This window comes from Entelurus aequoreus, linkage group LG08 (genome assembly GCF_033978785.1).
Source record: "Entelurus aequoreus isolate RoL-2023_Sb linkage group LG08, RoL_Eaeq_v1.1, whole genome shotgun sequence".
NCBI classification, from domain to species: domain Eukaryota; kingdom Metazoa; phylum Chordata; class Actinopteri; order Syngnathiformes; family Syngnathidae; genus Entelurus; species Entelurus aequoreus.
Window position 1 is genome coordinate 82,844,047 of NC_084738.1, and position 20,985 is coordinate 82,865,031.

Consider the following 20,985-nt stretch of genomic DNA (forward strand, 5'->3'; position numbering starts at 1 on the left):
AATAAGAAAAATAAATAAAATAATAATTTGTTTGCTAAAATAAACAGAATTAATAAAGAATATAGGTTTTTACTTAACTGTAAAAATTAAAATTCAGCTTCGCCACTTTAGTCATAATTTTTGCGCTTAAGCACCCCCTGAGTTATTAGATTTAGAATTTCAGCGTCTTTTTGCTCCTTTTTCTTGCATTTTTCTGCAAAACTGTTTGGACACGCCCGCTCCAAACGTTTGGCCTGACACTTTGGAGCGCGTGCATTTCAAGCGCCGTACCTTTGCGGCCTCTCTGTGGTCGTCGTCGTTGTTCAGGATGACGGCGTCGACTCCCAGGCAGCGCAAGTACTTGCCCAGGCCCTGCAGCATGTTGTCGCACACCACCCGCAACTGCTGGGGGTGCAGGGGAGGGGGAGGGGGGAGCCCGGTGCCACACAGGAGGCCATTCTCCGTGTCGGAGCAAGGGGGACTGACCCGTGGAGCCCCCTGACATTCCTAAATGGACACAGACAATGATGGCGTACTTAAGTGAGCGCCACAGGGGAGATGTTCTTTTCACTTGCAGAAGAGAGCCCAGGAGGTCAAAGCGCAGGGTGAGCGACACAGCCGCACCCCCCGCCGCTGCTAAAGTGTCTTGGTCAAACACGCATTGTTCCCGCCCGCAGGTTTGATGCCCCGACCCCGGATTCTTCACTTTGGGAGCTTTTGCAGTTTGTCATTTAGAAGCTCAGAGAAGGACTTGCACATTATTTCCCACCTTCCTGGCTCCCCTTTCATTTGAGTGACAATCAACATCTGGCAACCAATGCAATGTTAGGGCTGGGTGATACGGCTAAAAACTGTATCACGATATCAGTCTTTCATAGCGATTATTTTTGATATTTTTTTACGGCCCATGCAAAATAAGGAGCAGGAGAAAAAAATATATTTGATTTGAAATGTAACCTTCTTCTGATTGTAATCAAGACAGAAAGGAAATGTCAACATAAACATGGAAAAAAATGTAAACAAAATGTTAAAATCTTACCAATAAGCTCTTAAAATGAAGGAATATGTCAGAAATGCTTCATAAAGTGTAAGAAAATAGTGTGAAAATGTAAACATAGAGAAACCTGAGAACTATTTTCTGCAGGCTTAGTGACAGGAAGTTACAGCTGTGCTCTAAAGGGTGAGCTAAGGTGGTGTGGTAGTAGCGCTCTTGCCTTGCATCATGTACAGACCACGTTGGTCTGTACGGTGCCTTTTGAAGAACTCCAAAAACTGTCCTCTTTGATCCACACTTTGTTCATTTTGGACTTTCTCTTCTCACTCTGTGCAAAGAATCAAGCGAACCTAATTGGCTGTCAGTGTGTCACTCCCACTGATCAGTGATCACTTCCTACGTTGCTCGGTTACCAGAAAGCGAGTGCCTTCGACTACGTTTACACTGCAGGCCGAAAGTGGACCAAATCTGATTTGGTCTGATTGTTTCCAGGTGACTGTTTAGATTACAAGTAAAATGTGATCTTTATCAGACTCCAGTATAAACGCGCCAGTGTTTCCCATAAACTGCCAGGATACCTGTGGCGGTGGGGGCGTGGCTATGGGCGTGACTAGGGGCGTGGTCACCATGACATCATCGAGTAATTTGCATAATTTACTACAATGATATGATTTTCTCTAAAAAGGCTCAAAAAATGTATACTTACTAATTAATAATAACAGTTTTGTTTTAAACGTCCATCCATCCATCCTTCCATCCATCCATTTTACAATATAATTACAACACTTTATGTACATATTTATATACAGATTTGAACAATAAGTTATTCACTGAAATATATTTATTAATTGTGGTTCTTACAAAAAATATATCTTAGAAAATATAAAAGCTAAAATGTCTCCTAAAGCTCTGCCCCTTTAATTAGTGCATACTAAATAATTTAACTTTAGCCTACTACTACAACCATATTATTTACCAGCAACATAAAGTGAAACAGAGGCAGAGGTGTCCTGCCACAGTCAGTAACAAATAAACAGAAAACAGTAGTGGTCAAATACAAATAAGGCAACAAGAGAAGTATCCTACAATTGTCTTTTGTAAAGTAAATCTGAACAGCCTATATGGGCATCTACATCAACTATATGATTTGCTTGTGAAGCTGGACAGGACAAAAAAAAACAAAAACAAAAACAAAAAAATCTATTTGTAGCGGACGTAATTCTTTCGTGGCGGGCCGCCACAAATAAATGAATGTGTGGGAAACACTGCGCGCACAGGCCCCAATGGCTCAGTTTACACTGCACACCAAATCAGATTTTTTTGTTGTTGCCAGTCTAAACGGTCCAAAGTGATTCAAATCTGATCTTTTGGCATCTGATTCGGGCCACATCAGAAGGTACACTGCAAAAAGTCAGTGTTCAAAAACAAGAATAAAAAATACAAAAATTAGGGGTATTTTATTTGAACTAAGCAAAATTATCTGCCAATAGAACAAGAAAATTTGGCTTGTCAAGACTTTCCAAAACAAGTAAAATGAGCTAACCTCAATGAACCCTGCTCTTTTTATCTTTGGTATCAACAAGATTATGTAAACTCGAAGTTATTATTATTTTTTTGGTTCTTTGTTGTTGCTATTTTTGTATTACAACATTTTATTATTTGATCATGTTGTACTGCATTTTAATCTTTTGTTTTGTGATTGTGTGATGTTTTTGCCTGGACCCCAGGAAGAATAGTCTCCACTGCGGTGTAGACTAATGGGGATCCTTAATAAACAAAAAAAAAACAAAAAAAAAAACCTTAAAATAAGTATATTCTCACTAATAACAACTGTACTACTATATAAGTACGTACTTTCTATTGCTTCATTGAAAATAAAACAGCAAAGTCAATTTGGCTGTCATCTGTTTTAATATGAGACACAATTGTGTCAAAGTCATGATTTTGTTTTTACATGCTTGAAATATGAAATGATTACTTTAAAAAAAGTGGTTTTATACTTGTGAGTGTTGATGACACAGCTTTGCAACAGTTGATATTCTAATTTCAAGCATGTTTTACTGAACATAGGTCATCAAATCTCAGCAACAAGCTGTAATATCTTACTGAGATCATTTAGGACTAAAACCCTTCAAACAAGTAAAACACTAACATAAAATCTGCTTAGTGAGAAGAATTATCTTATCAGACAGAAAATAAGCAAATATCACCCTTATTTGAGATATTTAAAGGCCTACTGAAATTATTTTTTTTTTATTTAAACGGGGATAGCAGATCCATTCTATGTGTCATACTTGATCATTTCGCGATATTGCCATAATTTTACTAAAAGGATTTAGTAGAGAACATCGACGATAAAGTTCGCAACTTTTGGTCGCTGATTAAAAAAAAGCCTTGCCTGTACCGGAAGTAGCGTGACGTCACAGGTTGAAAGGCTCCTCACATTTCCCCATTGTTTACACCAGCAGCGAGAGCGATTCGGACAGAGAAAGCGACGATTACCCCATTAATTTGAGCCAGCATGAAAGATTCGTGGATGAGGAACGTGAGAGTGAAGGACGTATCTTTTTTCGCTCTGACCGTAACTTAGGTACAAGGGCTCATTGGATCCCACACTTTCTCCTTTTTCTATTGTGGATCACGGATTTGTATTTTAAACCACCTCGGATACTATATCCTCTTGAAAATGAGAGTCGAGAACGCGAAATGGACATTCACAGTGACTTTTATCTCCACGACAATACATCGGCGAAACACTTTAGCTACGGAGCTAACGTGATAGCATCGGGCTTAACTGCAGATATAAACAAAACAAATAAATCCCTGACTGGAAGGATAGACAGAAAATCAACAATACTATTAAACCATGGACATGTAAATACACAGTTAATGCTTTCCAGCCTGGCGAAGCTTAACAATGCTGTTGCTAACGACGCCATTGAAGCTAACTTAGCTACGGGACCACACAGAGCTATGCTAAAAACATTAGCTATCCACCTACGCCAGCCCTCCTCTGCTCATCAACACCCGTGCTCACCTGCGTTCCAGCGATCGACGGAGCGACGAAGGACTTCACCCTATCATCGATGCGGTCGGCGGCTAGCGTTGGATAGCGCGTCTGCTATCCAAGTCAAAGTCCTCCTGGTTGTGTTGCTGCAGCCAGCCGCTAATACACCGATCCCACCTACAGCTTTCTTCTTTGCAGTCTTCATTGTTCATTAAACAAATTGCAAAAGATTCACCAACACAGATGTCCAGAATACTGTGGAATTTTGCGATGAAAACAGAGCTTTTTGTATTGGATACAATGTGTCCCAATACTTCCGCTTCAACCCTTGACGTCACGCGCATACGTCATCATACATAGACGTTTTCAACCGGAAGTTTAGCGGGAAATTTAAAATTGCACTTTATAAGTTAACCTGTGTTGCAATGTTAAGATTTCATCATTGATATATAAACTATCAGACTGCGTGGTCGGTAGTAGTGGCTTTCAGTAGGCCTTTAACACGCGAAGTCCCAGAGAAGGGTCAATTGACACTTTTACCTAGAAAACACACAAGAGGGTCATTTGACCCCTAGTCCCCCCTGTGGACACTCCTTTTGTTATGAAAATGTGGCTGTTAGTGGCACACGGCAGGGGGCCACTTGAGCCTGTGTGGGGGAGGGGACCTTACAGCTCAAGCTTTAGTTCTGAGGTAGGTTGTGTGTGTTTTTGCAAGGATCAACAGAATGAAGGGATCAACACTCTGACATTTATTGTTAAAAAAAATACAAAACAAAACATATTTACAAAGAATGAAAAAGCAACTGTTTTCCCAGTTTTGGTGTGGAGGGTTGTTGCAGAAGCAATTGTTATTTTTGTGTGCCAAAAATAGTTTAAAAAAAAAAATTTACAAAGAAAAAAGCATATTTACAAAGAATGAAAAACCATGTCCATGTAAACGTGACTGACATACATTTGAGCAGTCACTCACAATCCTGGCACTGCCATTGCTCCTTTCGGCATTTCCCACATGTATAATTTTTCTGTCTACCTAGACAAACTGCCCCTAACAGCCTCATTACCATAACAAAATGAGTGATTAGTGTATTCGGGAAAAGCGTCGGGCCAAATGACCCCTCTCTGGGTCTTCTAGGTAGACAGAAAAATGCTGGGACTTCTAGTGTTAATCTTACTTAGATTTCAGTTTTTGCAGTGTAGTCCTGGAATCTGATCTTTTTAAATGTGACTTCAGTCTAAAAGCAAGGAGACTTAAATCTGATTATTATCGTCGTCTATGGGCGAGCTGCGTCATTTGTCTGCGGTGGAAAGACGCAGATGGATATTTCATCACAACATCCGGTTTCAGTGAGCAAAGTCAATTCAAGATGACCAAATTTTGGGTGCATCACTTGTCACACTGCAAAAACTGAAATCTAAGTAAGATGAAATATCTCAAATAAGGGTGATATTTGCTTATTTTCTGTCTGATAAGATAATTCTTCTCACTAAGCAGATTTTATGTTAGTGTTTTACTTGTTTTAAGGGTTTTGGTCCTAAATTATCTCAGTAAGATATTACAGCTTGTTGCTGAGATTTGATGACCTATGTTGAGTAAAACATGCTTGAGTGTCATCAACACTCACAAGTATAAAACTACTTTTTCAAAGTAATAATTTCTTATTTCACGCATGAACAAAAAAATCATGACTTTGACACAATTGTGTCTCATAATTAAAACAGATGACAGCCAAATGGCCTTTGCGGTTTTATTTTCAATGAAACAAGAGAAAATACGTACTCAAATAGTAGTACAGTTGGCACAGTACAGTAAAGGGACAGTTAATATTTAAACATTTAACATGTGACATTTCAAACTATTTTGAACAAATATAGTTCATGCACATTCAGGTAAATTCTTCAAAATTACAATAAAAAAAATTTGGCTGGGGGCTGGGCTGTATATATACACTACCGTTCAAAAGTTTGGGGTCACATTGAAATGTCCTTATTTTTGAAGGAAAAGCACTGTACTTTTCAATGAAGATAACTTTAAACTAGTCTTAACTTAAAAGAAATACACTCTATACATTGCTAATGTGGTAAATGACTATTCTAGCTGCAAATGTCTGGTTTTTGGTGCAATATCTACATAGGTGTATAGAGGCCCATTTCCAGCAACTATCACTCCAGTGTTCTAATGGTACAATGTGTTTGCTCATTGGCTCAGAAGGCTAATTGATGATTAGAAAACCCTTGTGCAATCATGTTCACACATCTGAAAACAGTTGAGCTCGTTACAGAAGCTACAAAACTGACCTTCCTTTGAGCAGATTGAGTTTCTGGAGCATCACATTTGTGGGGTCAATTAAACGCTCAAAATGGACAGAAAAAGAGAACTTTCATCTGAAACTCGACAGTCTATTCTTGTTCTTAGAAATGAAGTTCTATTCCACAAAATTGCTTGGGTGACCCCAAACTTTTGAACGGTAGTGTATATATATTCCTCGCGCACTAATTGACTGAAAGAGCACGCACTTGGCGCGATGATGTCATGTTATCGATGGAAAAATGCATTTTTAGACAATATGATTTGCCTGAGCGGCTAGGAGACCCCGAGAGTAACAAGCGGTTGCCTTGTTGCCTTTCTATAAAGAACAATAAACTAGTTTTTAGTATAAGTTTGCTGGTTTCAAGAAATGTAATGCCGAGCGCATATCATTATGTCAAGATAATGGCACTAGCATTTACTTAATTTAAGAATATTTTTCAATATATTGAGAAAAAAGGTCTCTTTTTTTTTTTCTATCAAGAAAAGTGCACTTGTTATTAGTGAGAATATACTTATTTTAAGGTATTTTTGGGTTTATTGAGGTTAGCTAATTTTACTGGTTTTGGAAAGTCTTGACAAGCCAAATTTTTTTGTTCTATTGGCAGATAATTTTGCTTAGTTCAAATAAAATACCCCTAATTTTTGTATATATTTTTTTCTTGTTTTTGAACACTGACTTTTTGCAGTGCAGTAGTGCACAATTAATAGTCTATATGTAAGATATGAATATATATTTTGATTCTGAAGAAACAGCGATTGTTGAAAGACCGGAATTGACGGGGTATCCAAAGTGCGGCCCGAGGGCCATTTGCGGCCCGCAGCGCAATTTTTTTTTGGCCCGCGACACATTCTATAGACAAACTAAACAGGTCCCAAAGTAGAACAAAAAACTCAGTCAATCAAATTAGAACAAAAAACTATGAAAAATTCAATGGGACCAAATCCCCCAAAAATGTGACCTGCAAACCAAAATGGCCGACAACCTGAGCGTCTTACTGTATAAGGTCTTTTATGATTTCCGTGTGTCAAGTGTACAAACTTGTTGTGAGACATGATATGTTTTTGAGTGTACTAAAACCCTCAAAAGCATTTCAGTTGACGGTATGATAGCAATATTAGTAAATACAAGCTTACTTTAGAGCACAGTTAACACCAATACAATAAATATAAAATAAAATAATTATTAAAATAATCATGAATGATTTCATTGCTTTGTTATCTATAACACTCCAGAAACTCCTTCATCAAATTTGCGGATGACACCACCGTAGTGGGGCTCATCTCGGGGGGAGACGAGGCTGCATATCGGGACGAGGTGGAGAAACTGTCGGAGTGGTGCACAGTAAACAACCTGGCCCTGAACACCTCCAAGACCAAGGAGCTGGTCATAGACTTCAGGAGGAAAAAAACGGACATCCTGCCCCTGGTCATCAGCGGTGACTGCGTGGAGAGGGTCTCCGACTTCCGTTTCCTGGGAGTCCACCTGGACGACGACCTAACCTGGAGCACCAACACCACGGCTACCATCAAGAAGGCAGACCAGAGACAACCACCTATCACAGGAACTGCAGGTGTCCTTCTACCGGTGCTCTATTGAGAGCATCCTGACCTACTGCCTCTGCGTGTGGTTCAGCAGCTGCTCGGCCGCAGAGAGAACGGCGCTCCAGAGGGTCGTAAAGTCCGCCCAGAAGATCATCGGATGCCCCCTCCCCTCCCTGGCTGACTTGTACAGCTCCCGCTGTCTCAGGAAAGCACAGAGCACCCTGAAAGACCCATCCCACCCCGGGCACTGCCACCTAGAACTGCTACCCTCGGGCAGACGCTATAGGGTACTAAAAGCGGGCACAAATAGACTAAAGAACAGTTTTTACCCAAGAGCCATAGTAGCATTAAACAGGCCTGAGTGAGCACAATGTGTCCGTCATGTCCTCATGTGTCATGTCTTTTAATTTTTTCGGACTATAATGTGCAATAATGTTATATGTGTATATGTATTTATATGCATATGTATGGATATGTGCATGTGTGTGGATATATACATATATATAGATACATATCTTCTTTTTTATCTTTTTTCACTATTTATATTACTAAATTATTGCACCTTAGGGGATCTGCTCCAATTTTGTTGTTCTTTGAACCTGTTCACTGTAGGGATGTCCGATAATGGCTTTTTGCCGATATCCGATATTCCGATATTGTCCAACTCTTTAATTACCGATACCGATATCAACCGATACCGATATCAACCGATGTATGCAGTCGTGGAATTAACACATTATTATGCCTAATTTGGACAACCAGGTATGGTGAAGATAAGGTACTTTTTAAAAAAATTAGTAAAATAAGATAAATAAATTAAAAACATTTTCTTGAATAAAAAAGAAAGTACAACAATATAAAAACAGTAACATAGAAACTAGTAATGAATGAAAATGAGTAAAATTAACTGTTAAAGGTTAGTACTATTAGTGGACCAGCAGCACGCACAATCATGTGTGCTTACAGACTGTATCCCTTGCAGACTGTATTGATATATATTGATATATAATGTAGGAACCAGAATATTAATAACAGAAAGAAACAACCCTTTTGTGTGAATGAGTGTAAATGGGGGAGGGAGGTTTTTTGGGTTGGTGTACTAATTGTAAGTGTATCTTGTGTTTTTTATGTTGATTTAATAAATACATTTTAAAAAAAATAAAAAATAAATAAAACAGATACCGATAATAAAAAAAACGATACCGATAATTTCCGATATCACATTTTAACGCATATATCGACCGATAATATCGGCAGGCCGATATTATCGGACATCTCTAGTTCACTGTAATAATGACAATAAAACTACTCTACTCTACTCTAAGATGTAGAAGTGTCTTTCAAATATGCATACTGTATGTTCACATACATTGTTTTGGTTAGAGTATTTTTCATATACAAAATGTATAAAAGTGGCCCCCGCATCCTTCAATTTTTCTCTATGTGGCCCAAAATTCTAGCCAAACATTTAATAAAGTCAGATACAAATAAGGCAACAAGAGAAGTATCCAAAACTTCTCTTTTTCTAAATAAATCCGTACTGCAGATAAGATCATCTACATCACCGTGTCATTTTTTTACTAAATGCATTTGTTCTTTCAATTTTGACAGAAAAAAAATGCATATTTTAATCTTTAATATTATCTGAGCATTCCAATTATATTACTATATACTAAAGATGTCCGATAATATCGGACAGCCAATATTATCGGCCGATAAATGCTTTAAAATGTAATATCGGAAACTATCGGTATCGGTTTCAAAATTATCGGTATCGGTGTCAAAAAGTAAAATGTATGACTTTTTAAAACGCAGCTGTGTACACGGACGTAGGGAGAAGTACAGAGCGCCAATAAACCTTAAAGGCACTTCCTTTGCGTGCCGGCCCAGTCACATAATATCTACGGCTTTTCACACACACAAGGGAATGCGGTTCATACTTGGTCAACAGCCATACAGGTCACACTGAGGCTAGCCGTATAAACAACTTTAACACTGTTACAAATATGCGCCACACTGTGAACCCACACCAAACAAGAATGACAAACACATTTCGGGAGAACATCCGCACCGTAACACAACATAAACACAACAGAACAAATACCCAGAACTCCTTGCAGCACTAACTCTTCCGGGACGCTACAATATACACCCACCGCTACCCCCCAACCCCGCCCACCTCAACCTCCTCATGCTCTCTCAGGGAGAGCATGTCCCAAATTCCAAGCTGCTGTTTTGAGGCATGTTAAAAAAAATAATGCACTTTGTGACTTCAATAATAAATATGGCAGTGCCATGTTGGCATTTTTTTCCATAACTTGAGTTGATTTATTTTGGAAAACATTGTTACATTGTTTAATGCATCCAGCGGGGCATCACAACAAAATTAGGCATAATAATGTGTTAATTCCACGACTGTATATATCGGTATCGGTTGATATCGGAATCTGTAATTAAGAGTTGGACAATATCGAAACATTGGATATCGGCAAAAAAGCCATTATCGGACATCTCTACTATATACTGTATTGCAAAACTATTTTTGTGAGATAAAAACAAATAGTTTTCTGCTTGTCACCTTTATTTATGCTTTTAAAGCAAGTTATACATAAAAAGATCAAAATAATCAAGTGCATATGCATTTTGATTTATCATGATTAATCACAGATTATTACCCGCATGCATAATGTAAATTAATATTTTAAAAAAGCGGCCCTCTGAAAGCAGCCATTCCTGCGAAGTGGCCCTCAATAAAAATGAGTTTGACACCCTTGATCTACATCAACAAAAATAAATAAAATACAATAACTTTTTTTTTTTTTTTATTAGATTTTTTTAAGAATCCAGATTCATTCGAAAATCGATTTTTTTTTTTTACAGCCCTACTATTGAGAAAGCTGGTGGACGGTGAAACGAAGCACGGACCTCTTTATTGTCGGCGTGGTTCCTCTCCTCCTCATTTCCGTCCGTCTGTTTCGCCCCGCCATTCTTCAGTGTCTCCAACTGGCTCGCGGCGACGCTGCGCAGATCGTCCGGCAGCCCGAAGTCGGCGGGCTTTCGCGAGAGGACGGAATACACTTCGAGCAAAGAGTAGGCGTCCGCCACTGGAGGGCGACAGAGAGACTTAGTGAGCGAGCAAGACGATGACCAGCCAGGGTCAGGCAGGAGTTGTTCTGGTGCCACTCACCTGCGTATCTGATCTGGCTGACGCGCAGAGGCCGCTTCTCCCAGTTGGACATCTGCTCCGACTTGTCCAGGTGCTTTCCCAGGACCTGCTGCACCAGAAGACTGAGGCCTTTCTTGTGCTCGGACTTGTCCGAGGGGCTGTGGGTGACGTTGACCTTGTTGTTACGCTTGATCTGAATCCAAAAAGACAATGACAGTATGACAATATGCAGTACAGGCCAAAAGTTTGGACACACCTTCTCCTCATTCAGTGCCTTTTCTTTATTTTCAGGACTATTTACATTGTAGATTGTCACATCAAAACTATGAATGAACACATGTGGAGTTATGTACTTAACAAAAAAAGGAAAAATAACTGAAAACATGTTTTGTATTCTTGTTTCTTCAAAATAGCCACCCTTTGCTCTGATTACTGCTTTGCACACTCTTGGCATTCTCTTGATGAGCTTCAAGAGGTAGTCACCTGAAATTAGGGCTGGGCGATATATCGATATACTCGATATATCGCGGGTTTGTCTCTGTGCGATATAGAAAATTACTATATCGTGACACTACATTATATTACAGTCTTTGTTGTCTCTCCTTCTCACAGAGACATAAAACAAGCGCACCTTCTTACATACGTCACATACGTATACGCCCTCGCGGAGCAGAGAGGTAGCGGCATGGGTAACGTTAGCTGTGGTGCGAGTGGTAATACGAGAGAAAGAAGATGCTAATCTGGTAACAAATGAAGGAATAATTAATTCCCAAGAAAAACAGCAGGGGGTCCATCGTCTGGCGGTGGTTTGGCTTCAAGCGGGAAGATGTCGAACAGACAACCGTAATTTGTCAAGTGTGGGGCAAAAGCGTTGCTACAAAAAGTAGCATTACTGCTAATATGTATCATCATTTGAAAAGCCACCTGCTGGAGAATGAAGAGTGTTTGAAACTCCGCATGTCAACATCTCCGTTCGGTGCCACACCAACAAAATGCCCAAGCAACCATTTCCACATCAACTGCGTATTAAAAAATAGTCAACAACAGAAGGAGATAACGTCCGGAGGAACCTACCACATAGTGAAGGACATACACTATTTCATTTCCTATTATGCAGCTCATTTTTATTTGACACTTATTGAAATATCTTGTGTGACATCATGCACAAAAGTGCACTTTATTTGTTTTAAACTATTGTAGTGGCGTTCTGTACAAAAAGTGCACTTTAATTTTGTGTTGTTTTGATATGTCATCTTGGTGACATCATGCACAAAAGTGCACTCATAGCTTGTTTTAAAATGTCTCTGACAATCTTGCACTTTGTTTTGAAATGACATGAATGTTTGTGCCACTGCTTAATAACTGTTTAATAAATACACTTTTGGTCAATTGACTTAGTTGTGATTTCCCTCTCTGCATGAAAGTTTAAAATGAGCATATATTAAAGGCCTACTGAAAGCCACTACTACCTGATAGTTTATACATCAATTATGAAATCTTAACATTGCAACACATGCCAATACGGCCGGGTTAACTTATAAAGTGCAATTTTAAATTTCCCGGGGAACTTCCGGTTCAAAACGCCTTTGGAGGATGACGTATGCGCGTGACGTCGCGAGGTCAACGGAAGTGTTTGGACCCTATTGGACACAATACACAAAGCTCTGTTTTCTTCGACAAAATTCCACAGTATTCTGGACATCTGTGTTGGTGAATCTTTTGCAATTTGTTTAATGAACAATGGAGGCTGCAAAGAAGAACGTTGTAGGTGGGATCGGTGTATTAGCGGCTGGCTGTAGCAACACAACAATGAGGACTTTGTTGGATAGCAGACGCTAGCGCCGGCGACCTCACCTTGACTTCCAACGTCTCCGGGCTGCCGACCGCATCGTCGATCGCTGGAACGCAGGTGAGCACGGGTGTTGATGAGCAGATGAGGGCTGGTTGGCGTAGGTGGAGCGATAATGTTTTTATCATAGCTCTGACGAGGTCCCGTTGCTAAGTTAGCGTCGTTAGCAACAGCATTGCTAGGCTTCGACAGGCGGCATAGCATTAACCGTGTATTTACATGTCCAGTGTTTGGTTCGGTGTCTCCTGATAGTAGTATTGTTGATCTTCTGTCTATCCTTCCAGTCAGGGATTTATTTATTTTGTTTCTATCTGCATTTGAGACAGATGCTATCACGTTAGCTCATGCTAAAGAGCTTCGTCGATGTATTGTCGTGGAGATAAAAGTCACTGGGAATGTCCATTTCGCGTTCTCGACTCTCATTTTCAAGAGGATATAGTATCCGAGGTGGTTTAAAATACAAATCCGTGATCCACAATAGAAAAAGGAGAGAGTGTGGAATCCAATGAGCCAGCTTGTACCTAAGTTACAGTCAGAGCGAAAAAAGATATCTCTTGAACTGCATTCTAGTCCGTCACTCTAACGTTCCTCATCCACAAATCTTTCATCCTCGCTCAAATTAATGGGGTAATCGTCGCTTTCTCGCTCCGAATATCTCTCGCTCCATTGTAAACAACGGGGAATTGTGAGCAGCACTAGCGCTTGTGACGTCACACTACTTCCGGTAGGGGCAAGGCTTTTTTTTTATCAGCGAGCAAAAGTTGCGAACTTTATCGTCCATTTTCTCTACGAAATCCTTTCAGCAAAAATATGGCAAAATCGCGAAATGATCAAGTATGACACATAGAATGGATCTGCTATTCCCGTTTAAATTTTAAAAAAAAATTTCAGTAGGCCTTTAATGCAGTATGAAAAATAATGTTTTAATGTAGACACAGCCGAGTCATACCAAAGACTATAAAAATGGGACCCATAACCTCCCTGCTTGGCACTCAGCAACAAAGGGTTGGAGTTGGGGGTTAAATCACCAACATGATTCCCGGGCGTGGCGCCGCTGCTGCCCACTGCTCCCCAAGGTGATGGGACAAATGCAGAGGACAAATTTCACCACATCTAAGTGTGTGTGTGACAATCATTGGTACTTTAATCTTTAATCTTAATAGAATCCTCATACTGCTGTGATTATATACATCAAGTGTTCATTCAAGGCTAAGGCAAAATATCCAGATATATATGGTGTATGGATGGATGGTGTATGGATGGATGGATGGATGGATATATGGTGTATCGTGACATGGCCGAAAAATATCCAGATATTAAAAAAAGGCCATATCGCCCAGCCCTATTTACATACATATATTATTTTTTTTACTAGATCTGTCTTATTTTTTTAAAATGTTTATGACTCAGACCCTTTTAGGTTCCCGGCACCAAACTTGAAAAAAATCTATTGAAAAAGAAAAATCTGAAAATGGCCCCCGCATGCTTTGATGCTTGAGTGTGCGGCCCTCAGTTTGGACAGCACTGACCTCTAGAAAGGCGACCATCTTACCATTTTCTGGACATGAAGCAGATCAAGCATGGCCTCTATTTTCAGCGGATCCTCTTGAAACTGGGGGCAGGTAGACCTGAGATACTTGAGGTCTCCAGCTATGTCGTAACCTGTGGAAGACACACAGGAAGAAGGCTCCAGAAAACATCTGCGGAGACAATCTTCAAACGAGTAGGGTTTTTTCTTGCTTACTCAGCTTAAGAACGTTTTGTGCGGAAAAAAAGCTCCTGATGAAGCCGACGGTCTCCGAATGGTCCCAGAATCCCTCGGCGCACATGTCCAACAGGAAGACCGTGTCCCAGGTGGCCAGCTGTATCAGGGCCACATGCTGGCGGGAGCAGCCAAAGGTGGGCTGCCACTCCATGTCCACCCCCACGACAGCACCTTTCTGGAAGAAGGAAACCTTTCAGCACAAACATTTATCCCATCTTTGCACTCCATGCTTTACCTGGAGGAGAGTCTTGCGACAAGCTGCAAGCGCCTCCAGCGTGTCCACGTGATGGACCTTGTCTCTGCTCAAAGGGAGCTGGTAGAAGTTCTGACGGTGCTCCTCAGACGGGGTCCACTCTTCCGTTTGTGCGGAATGAGTGGAGGGTCTAAGACAGGGGTGGGCAATTAATTTTTACCGGGGACCACATGAGCAACCCGAGCACTGCTGGAGGGCCACATCGACAATATTTCAATTTAATTTTGCTCAATATTATTTTTTATATACACTACCGTTCAAAAGTTTGGGGTCACCCAAACAATTTTGTGTAATAGCCTTCATTTCTAAGAACAACAATAGACTGTCGAGTTTCAGATGAAAGTTCTCTTTTTCTGGCCATTTTGAGCGTTTAATTGACCCCACGAATGTGATGCTCCAGAAACTCAATCTGCTCAAAGGAAGGTCAGTTTTGTAGCTTCTGTAACGAGTTAAACTGTTTTCAGATGTGTGAACATGATTGCACAAGGGTTTTCTAATCATCAATTAGCCTTCTGAACCAATGAGCAAACACATTGTACCATTAGAACACTGGAGTGATAGTTGCTGGAAATGGGCCTCTATACACCTATGTAGATATTGCACCAAAAACCAGACATTTGCAGCTAGAATAGTCATTTACCACATTAGCAATGTATAGAGTGTATTTCTTTAAAGTTAAGACTAGTTTAAAGTTATCTTCATTGAAAATAAGGACATTTCAATGTGACCCCAAACTTTTGAACGGTAGTGTATACCGTGAGATAAATAATAATAATAATAATAATAATAATAATAATAATAATAATAATAATAATACTGCGATGAGGTGGCGACTTGTCCAGGGTGTACCCCGCCTTCCGCCCGATTGTAGCTGAGATAGGCTCCAGCGCCCCCCGCGACCTCAAAAGGGATAAGCGGTAGAAAATGGATGGATGGATAATAATAATAATAATTAATAATAATAATAATACTTTCATTTAACCTAACTTAACTTTATACCAAAAGCACTGCTTTGGAAATCATTTGTACCCCTTTCAGAGATCACATTTAGTTCCCCTTAAACATCCTCATGTTGCACAATGAAATGTAAGCATAGGATGAAGTGTGCATTCCTGTAACTTTCTGTAGTAACAGCATTCCATGATTAATATAAATACATTAACAATAATAATAAATGACAGTAAAATAAGCACACATATGACTGAGGAGTCATAGTGTAACTTTGTGTGGTGTTTGAGTTGTCCGACGTTTTGTGTGGCCATAAACGCACCAGTGGCTTAGTGGTATGCGTGTTGGTGACAGATGACAAGTTGGTTTTGGCCTGGTTTGTACGGCAGAAAATGACTAGTTTTTCGAGATAGGAGTGTTTTAGTCATGTTTTTGGTGTGTTTATGGCTGAATATAAACAGTTTTGCTTAATAAAGTGATCGATATAATAATAATAATAATGGATTAGATTTATATAGCGCTTTTCTAGACACTCAAAGCGCTTCACAGAGAAGTGAGAACCCATCATTCATTTTTACAACTCATTCATTCATCATTCATTCTCCGGTGTGAGCGGCACCGGGGGCAAGGGTGAAGTGTCCTGCCCAAGGACACAACGGCAGCGATTTTTGGATGGTAAGAGGCGGGGAGCGAACCTGCAACCCTCAGGTTTCTGGCAAGGCCGCTCTACCCACTACGCCATGCCGCCCCTTAAATATATATAATTCCTGGCCTCGAAGCATCTCGATAGACGTTACAATAATTGAACGGTGTTCAATTGAACGGTGTTGACGAACACCGTTAGGGCCGCTTGTTGTCACTGTCACTCAAAGTTGCATTGCAATTACACAGAATAAATGTGTTTATTTTGTTTAGAATTCAGATGGGATTTGATTTGGTGCACGGCATATATTTGCTGTGCGCAGAGGACGCTTGAGCAGTGCGCAATTGCGCAGGCGCGCACCTTAGAGGGAACGCTGCTTGGCAGTCCATGTCTTGTTGAAAACACGCCATTCGTCATCAACTTTTCTCTTTTTAGCGTCTCGGGTGTAAACCGTGGATCACTTGTCGCTGTGCACCTTCACTCACAGGTTACACACGGACATACGCCCATAAATAACACTTTTCCAAATAAAAGCAGCACAGTTGTATTGCGCGCGCGCCATAGATGTTTTTTCAATTTTATCTTGTAATTTGTGATAGCAGCTGTTCACATTCACTCACAATCACGCACGCGCATACGTTCACACGGAAGTAATACAAATAACGCTTTTCAAAACAAAAGCAGCACTGTTGTATTGCACACTCGACATAGATACTTTTTAAAATGTATTTTGTAATTTATGATTGGCCTGACGCGGGCCGGACAGGGACGCACAAAGGGCCGCATGTGGCCCGCGGGCCGCAGAATGCCCAGGTCTAGTCTAAGAGGATGTGAGAGTGTGACGTTGTCATTGCAAATATTCAAATACCTCTGTGCTGGAAAAATGTTTGTACCGTTTTGTACTTATTCTAAACTACCATATTCTTTGGACTATAATCCGCTACTTTTTTCCTACGCTTTGAACCCTGCAGCTTACAAAACGGTCGCTAACAGTCATGTTTTGTATTCAACAAATAGTTTTCATGAAACACCGAAAAGGTGTGTAATTGTTTGTGCTCTTTTGTTGGTTGCAAATGTACTTCCTGTTTTGTTCCTTAAACCGAATGTATATCCTGTTTTGTCTTCTAGCCGTCCATAGCATTTCTACTCATATTGATTCTTCATTCATCACTCCAAGCAACGTTTGTAAGTTTTACAATAAAACTAAAACAATTCTTACTAAAGCGTCCCATGTGTGATGTCTGTACTTTTTTCCTAAGTTTTGAACCGTGCGGCTTAAAAAACGGTGCGGTTAATTTAGGGATTTCCGTGAAAAGGCAAAAAGCCATCGAAGCCAGGTTTGGCGCCAGGCCACGCCCACATCTTATGGCATAGGCAAAATTTGTTGGCAATTTATCATCACCTCTATGTGTAGTATCTGACATTTTAAACGCGACACATTTAGTGAAAGTCCCCAGGAGGAGTTTGTTAAAGTACAAACCCTTTTTTTCACAAACAAATGAAAGACAAAAACCAAGACGGCCGACTTCCTGTTCGTTTTCAGGTATGGGTTCCTGGGACTTTTATGTGCGTCCTGTCATGATAGACGTGTCCTGCGATTTTCACGTCAATACGTGAAACCAGTAAGAAGGGCTGATTTTTTTCTAATTTTAAAGGTGAAGCTAGAGAGCTAATTATGAAATTTCATTTTTGGGAGCCCAAAAATATGACATTTTTCGCCATACCTGACGCGACTGCAAAATATGGGGACTTTTCGTGCATGTTGGGGGCCTCAAAAAGGCGTCCAATTATACGTTTTTATTATTTCTTTGTTTTGTTTGTTTGTTTATTTTATTCCCTTTGTGTCATAGAAATCTTTGTTATTCAACACAAAATATGCAATATTTTCCCCAAAACATATTTCCAAGTGTAATATTTGATGTGAAGTAATTGGAGCCTTAAATATGTCAATAATTCATAACATTGATTTTGATTCATTATTATTGTTTGAGTAATGACAGTTTAAAAAAACACTAAAGTTCTTAATGATCCAAAAGGGCCCCACCAATAAAATAGTTAAAAATAAATAAGTTAAACTTTTTTTTTTTTACACTTAAATTTTGAGATTAACTTCAGATCTATCCGTCGATTATACATTTTTATTTGTTGCTTATTTTATTCCCTTTGTGTCATAGAAAACTGTGTTACTAAACACACAAAATATGCAACATTTTCCCCAAAACATATTTCAAAGTGTAATATTTGATGTGATGTACTTTGAGCCTTAAATATGTCAATAATTCACTACATAGATTTTGATTCATTATTATTTTTTGAGCAATGACAGTTTAAAAAAAAACCACTAAAAGGTCTTAGGGACCCAAAAGGGCCCCACTCATAAAATTGTTAAAAATAAGTCATACATTTTTTTTTTTTACTTTCAACACTTAAATTTCAGGATTAACTAGAGATCTGTACGTCGATTTTTTATTATTTTATTCCCTTTTGTCATAGAAAACATTGTTATTTTAACACACACAAAAAATGCAACATTTTCCCCAAAACATATTTCAAAGTGTAATATTTGATGTGATGTAAATTGAGCCTTAAATATGTCAATAATTCACTACATAGATTTTGATTCATTATTATTTTTTGAGCAATGACAGTTTAAAAAAAAAACACTAAAAGGTCTTAGGGACCTAAAATTGTTAAAAATAAGTCATACATTTTTTTTTTTTACTTTCAACACTTAAATTTCAGGATTAACTAGAGATCTATACGTCGATTCTGAGATTTTATTATTTTATTCCCTTTTGTCAAGAAAACATTGTTATTTTAACACACACAAAATATGCAATATTTTCCCCAAAACATATTTCAAAGTGTAATATTTGATGTGAAGTAATTGGAGCCTTAAATAAGTCAATAATTTACAATTTATCATTTTTTGAGCAATGACAGTTTAAAAAAACACTTCAGTTCTTAGGGATATAATTCTTTGGAAAAATAATTCAAGAATTTTTCCCCCCACTTTTAACACTTAAATTTTGAGATTAAATTCAGATTGTTTTGGATCCTCGGTGGTAAAAAACAAGAAGGAGTGTGAGGTGGACTGTCACTTAAAGTGGTTTCATGTGGTGACCCGAACCATGATGCTGCCACCAGTGCAACTTAAAGGCCTACTGAAATGAATTTTTTTTTTATTTAAACGGGGATAGCAGATCCATTCTATGTGTCATACTTGATCATTTCGCGATATTGCCATATTTTTGCTGAAAGGATTTAGTAGAGAACATCAACGATAAAGTTCGCAACTTTTGGTCTCAGATAAAAAAAAGCCTTGCTCCTACCGGAAGTAGCGTGACGACACAGGAGGAAGGACTGCTCATAGTTTCCTATTGTTTACACCAGCAACAAGAGAGATTCGGACCGAGAAAGCGACGATTACCCCATTAATTTGAGCGAGGATGAAAGATTCGTGGATGAGGAACGTGAAAGTGAAGGACTAGCGTGCAGTGCAGAACGTATCTTTTTTCGCTCTGATCGTAACTTAGGTACAAGGGTTCATTGGATTCCACACTTTCTATTTTTTCTATTGTGGATCACGGATTTGTATTTTAAACCACCTCGGATACTATATCCTCTTGAAAATGAGAGTCGAAAACGCGAAATGGACATTCACAGTGACTTTTATCTCCACGACAATACATCGATGAAGCTCTTTAGCTACTGAGCTAACGTGATAGCATCGGGCTTTACTGCATATAGAAACAAAACAAATAAGTCCCTGACTGGAAGGATAGACAGAAGATCAACAATACTACCAAACTCTGGACATGTAAATAAACGGTTAATGCTTTCCAGCTTGGCGAAGCTTAATAATGCTGTTGCTAACGACGCCATTGAAGCTAACTTAGCTACGGAACCTCGACAGAGCTATGCTAAAAACATTAGCTCTGCACCTACGCCAGCTCTCATCTGCTCATCACGACCCGTGCTCACCTGCGTTCCAGCGATCGACGGTACGACGAAGGACTTCACCCGATCACCGATGCGTTTGCCGGCCCGGAGACGGAGGAAGTCAAGGTGAGGTCGTTCGGCTAGCGCGTCTGCTATCCTCAAAGTGCTCCTGGTTGTGTTGCTGTAGTCCGCCGCTAATACACCGATCGCACCTACAGCTTTCTTCTTTGCAGTCTCCATTGTTCATTAAACAAATTGCAAAAGATTCACCAACACAGATGTCCAGAATACTGTGGAATTTTGAAATGAAAACAGAGCTTTTTGTATTGGATTCAATGGGCTCCGAATACTTCCGCTTCCACTGTTGACGTCACGCGCAAACGTCATCATATCGAAACGATTTCAGCCGGAAGTTTGCCGGGAAATTTAAAATTTCACTTTATAAGTTAACTCGGCCGTATTGGCATGTGTTGCAATGTTAAGATTTCATCATTGATGTATAAACTATCCGACTGCGTGGTCGGTAGTAGTGGCTTTCAGTAGGCCTTTAAACTCTTACATTTTTAAACTTTGACATTTTTCAGAGTGT

At 39.5% G+C, this 20,985-nt stretch overlaps 1 protein-coding gene across 2 annotated transcripts in view; it reads right to left on the reverse strand.

The window, feature by feature from the left end:
• Positions 1-20,985, reverse strand: part of exd3 (exonuclease 3'-5' domain containing 3) — a 148,912-nt gene that overhangs the window by 97,369 nt on the left and 30,558 nt on the right. For both annotated transcript variants that reach the window (XM_062057454.1, XM_062057453.1), the window contains 6 exons: positions 14,846-14,993; positions 14,590-14,785; positions 14,398-14,507; positions 11,018-11,189; positions 10,756-10,934; positions 271-486 (listed from right to left, as the gene is read on the reverse strand). In XM_062057454.1, coding sequence (XP_061913438.1) covers positions 271-486; positions 10,756-10,934; positions 11,018-11,189; positions 14,398-14,507; positions 14,590-14,785; positions 14,846-14,993 — 1,021 coding nt within the window. The remainder of the gene's footprint in view (positions 1-270; positions 487-10,755; positions 10,935-11,017; positions 11,190-14,397; positions 14,508-14,589; positions 14,786-14,845; positions 14,994-20,985) is intronic.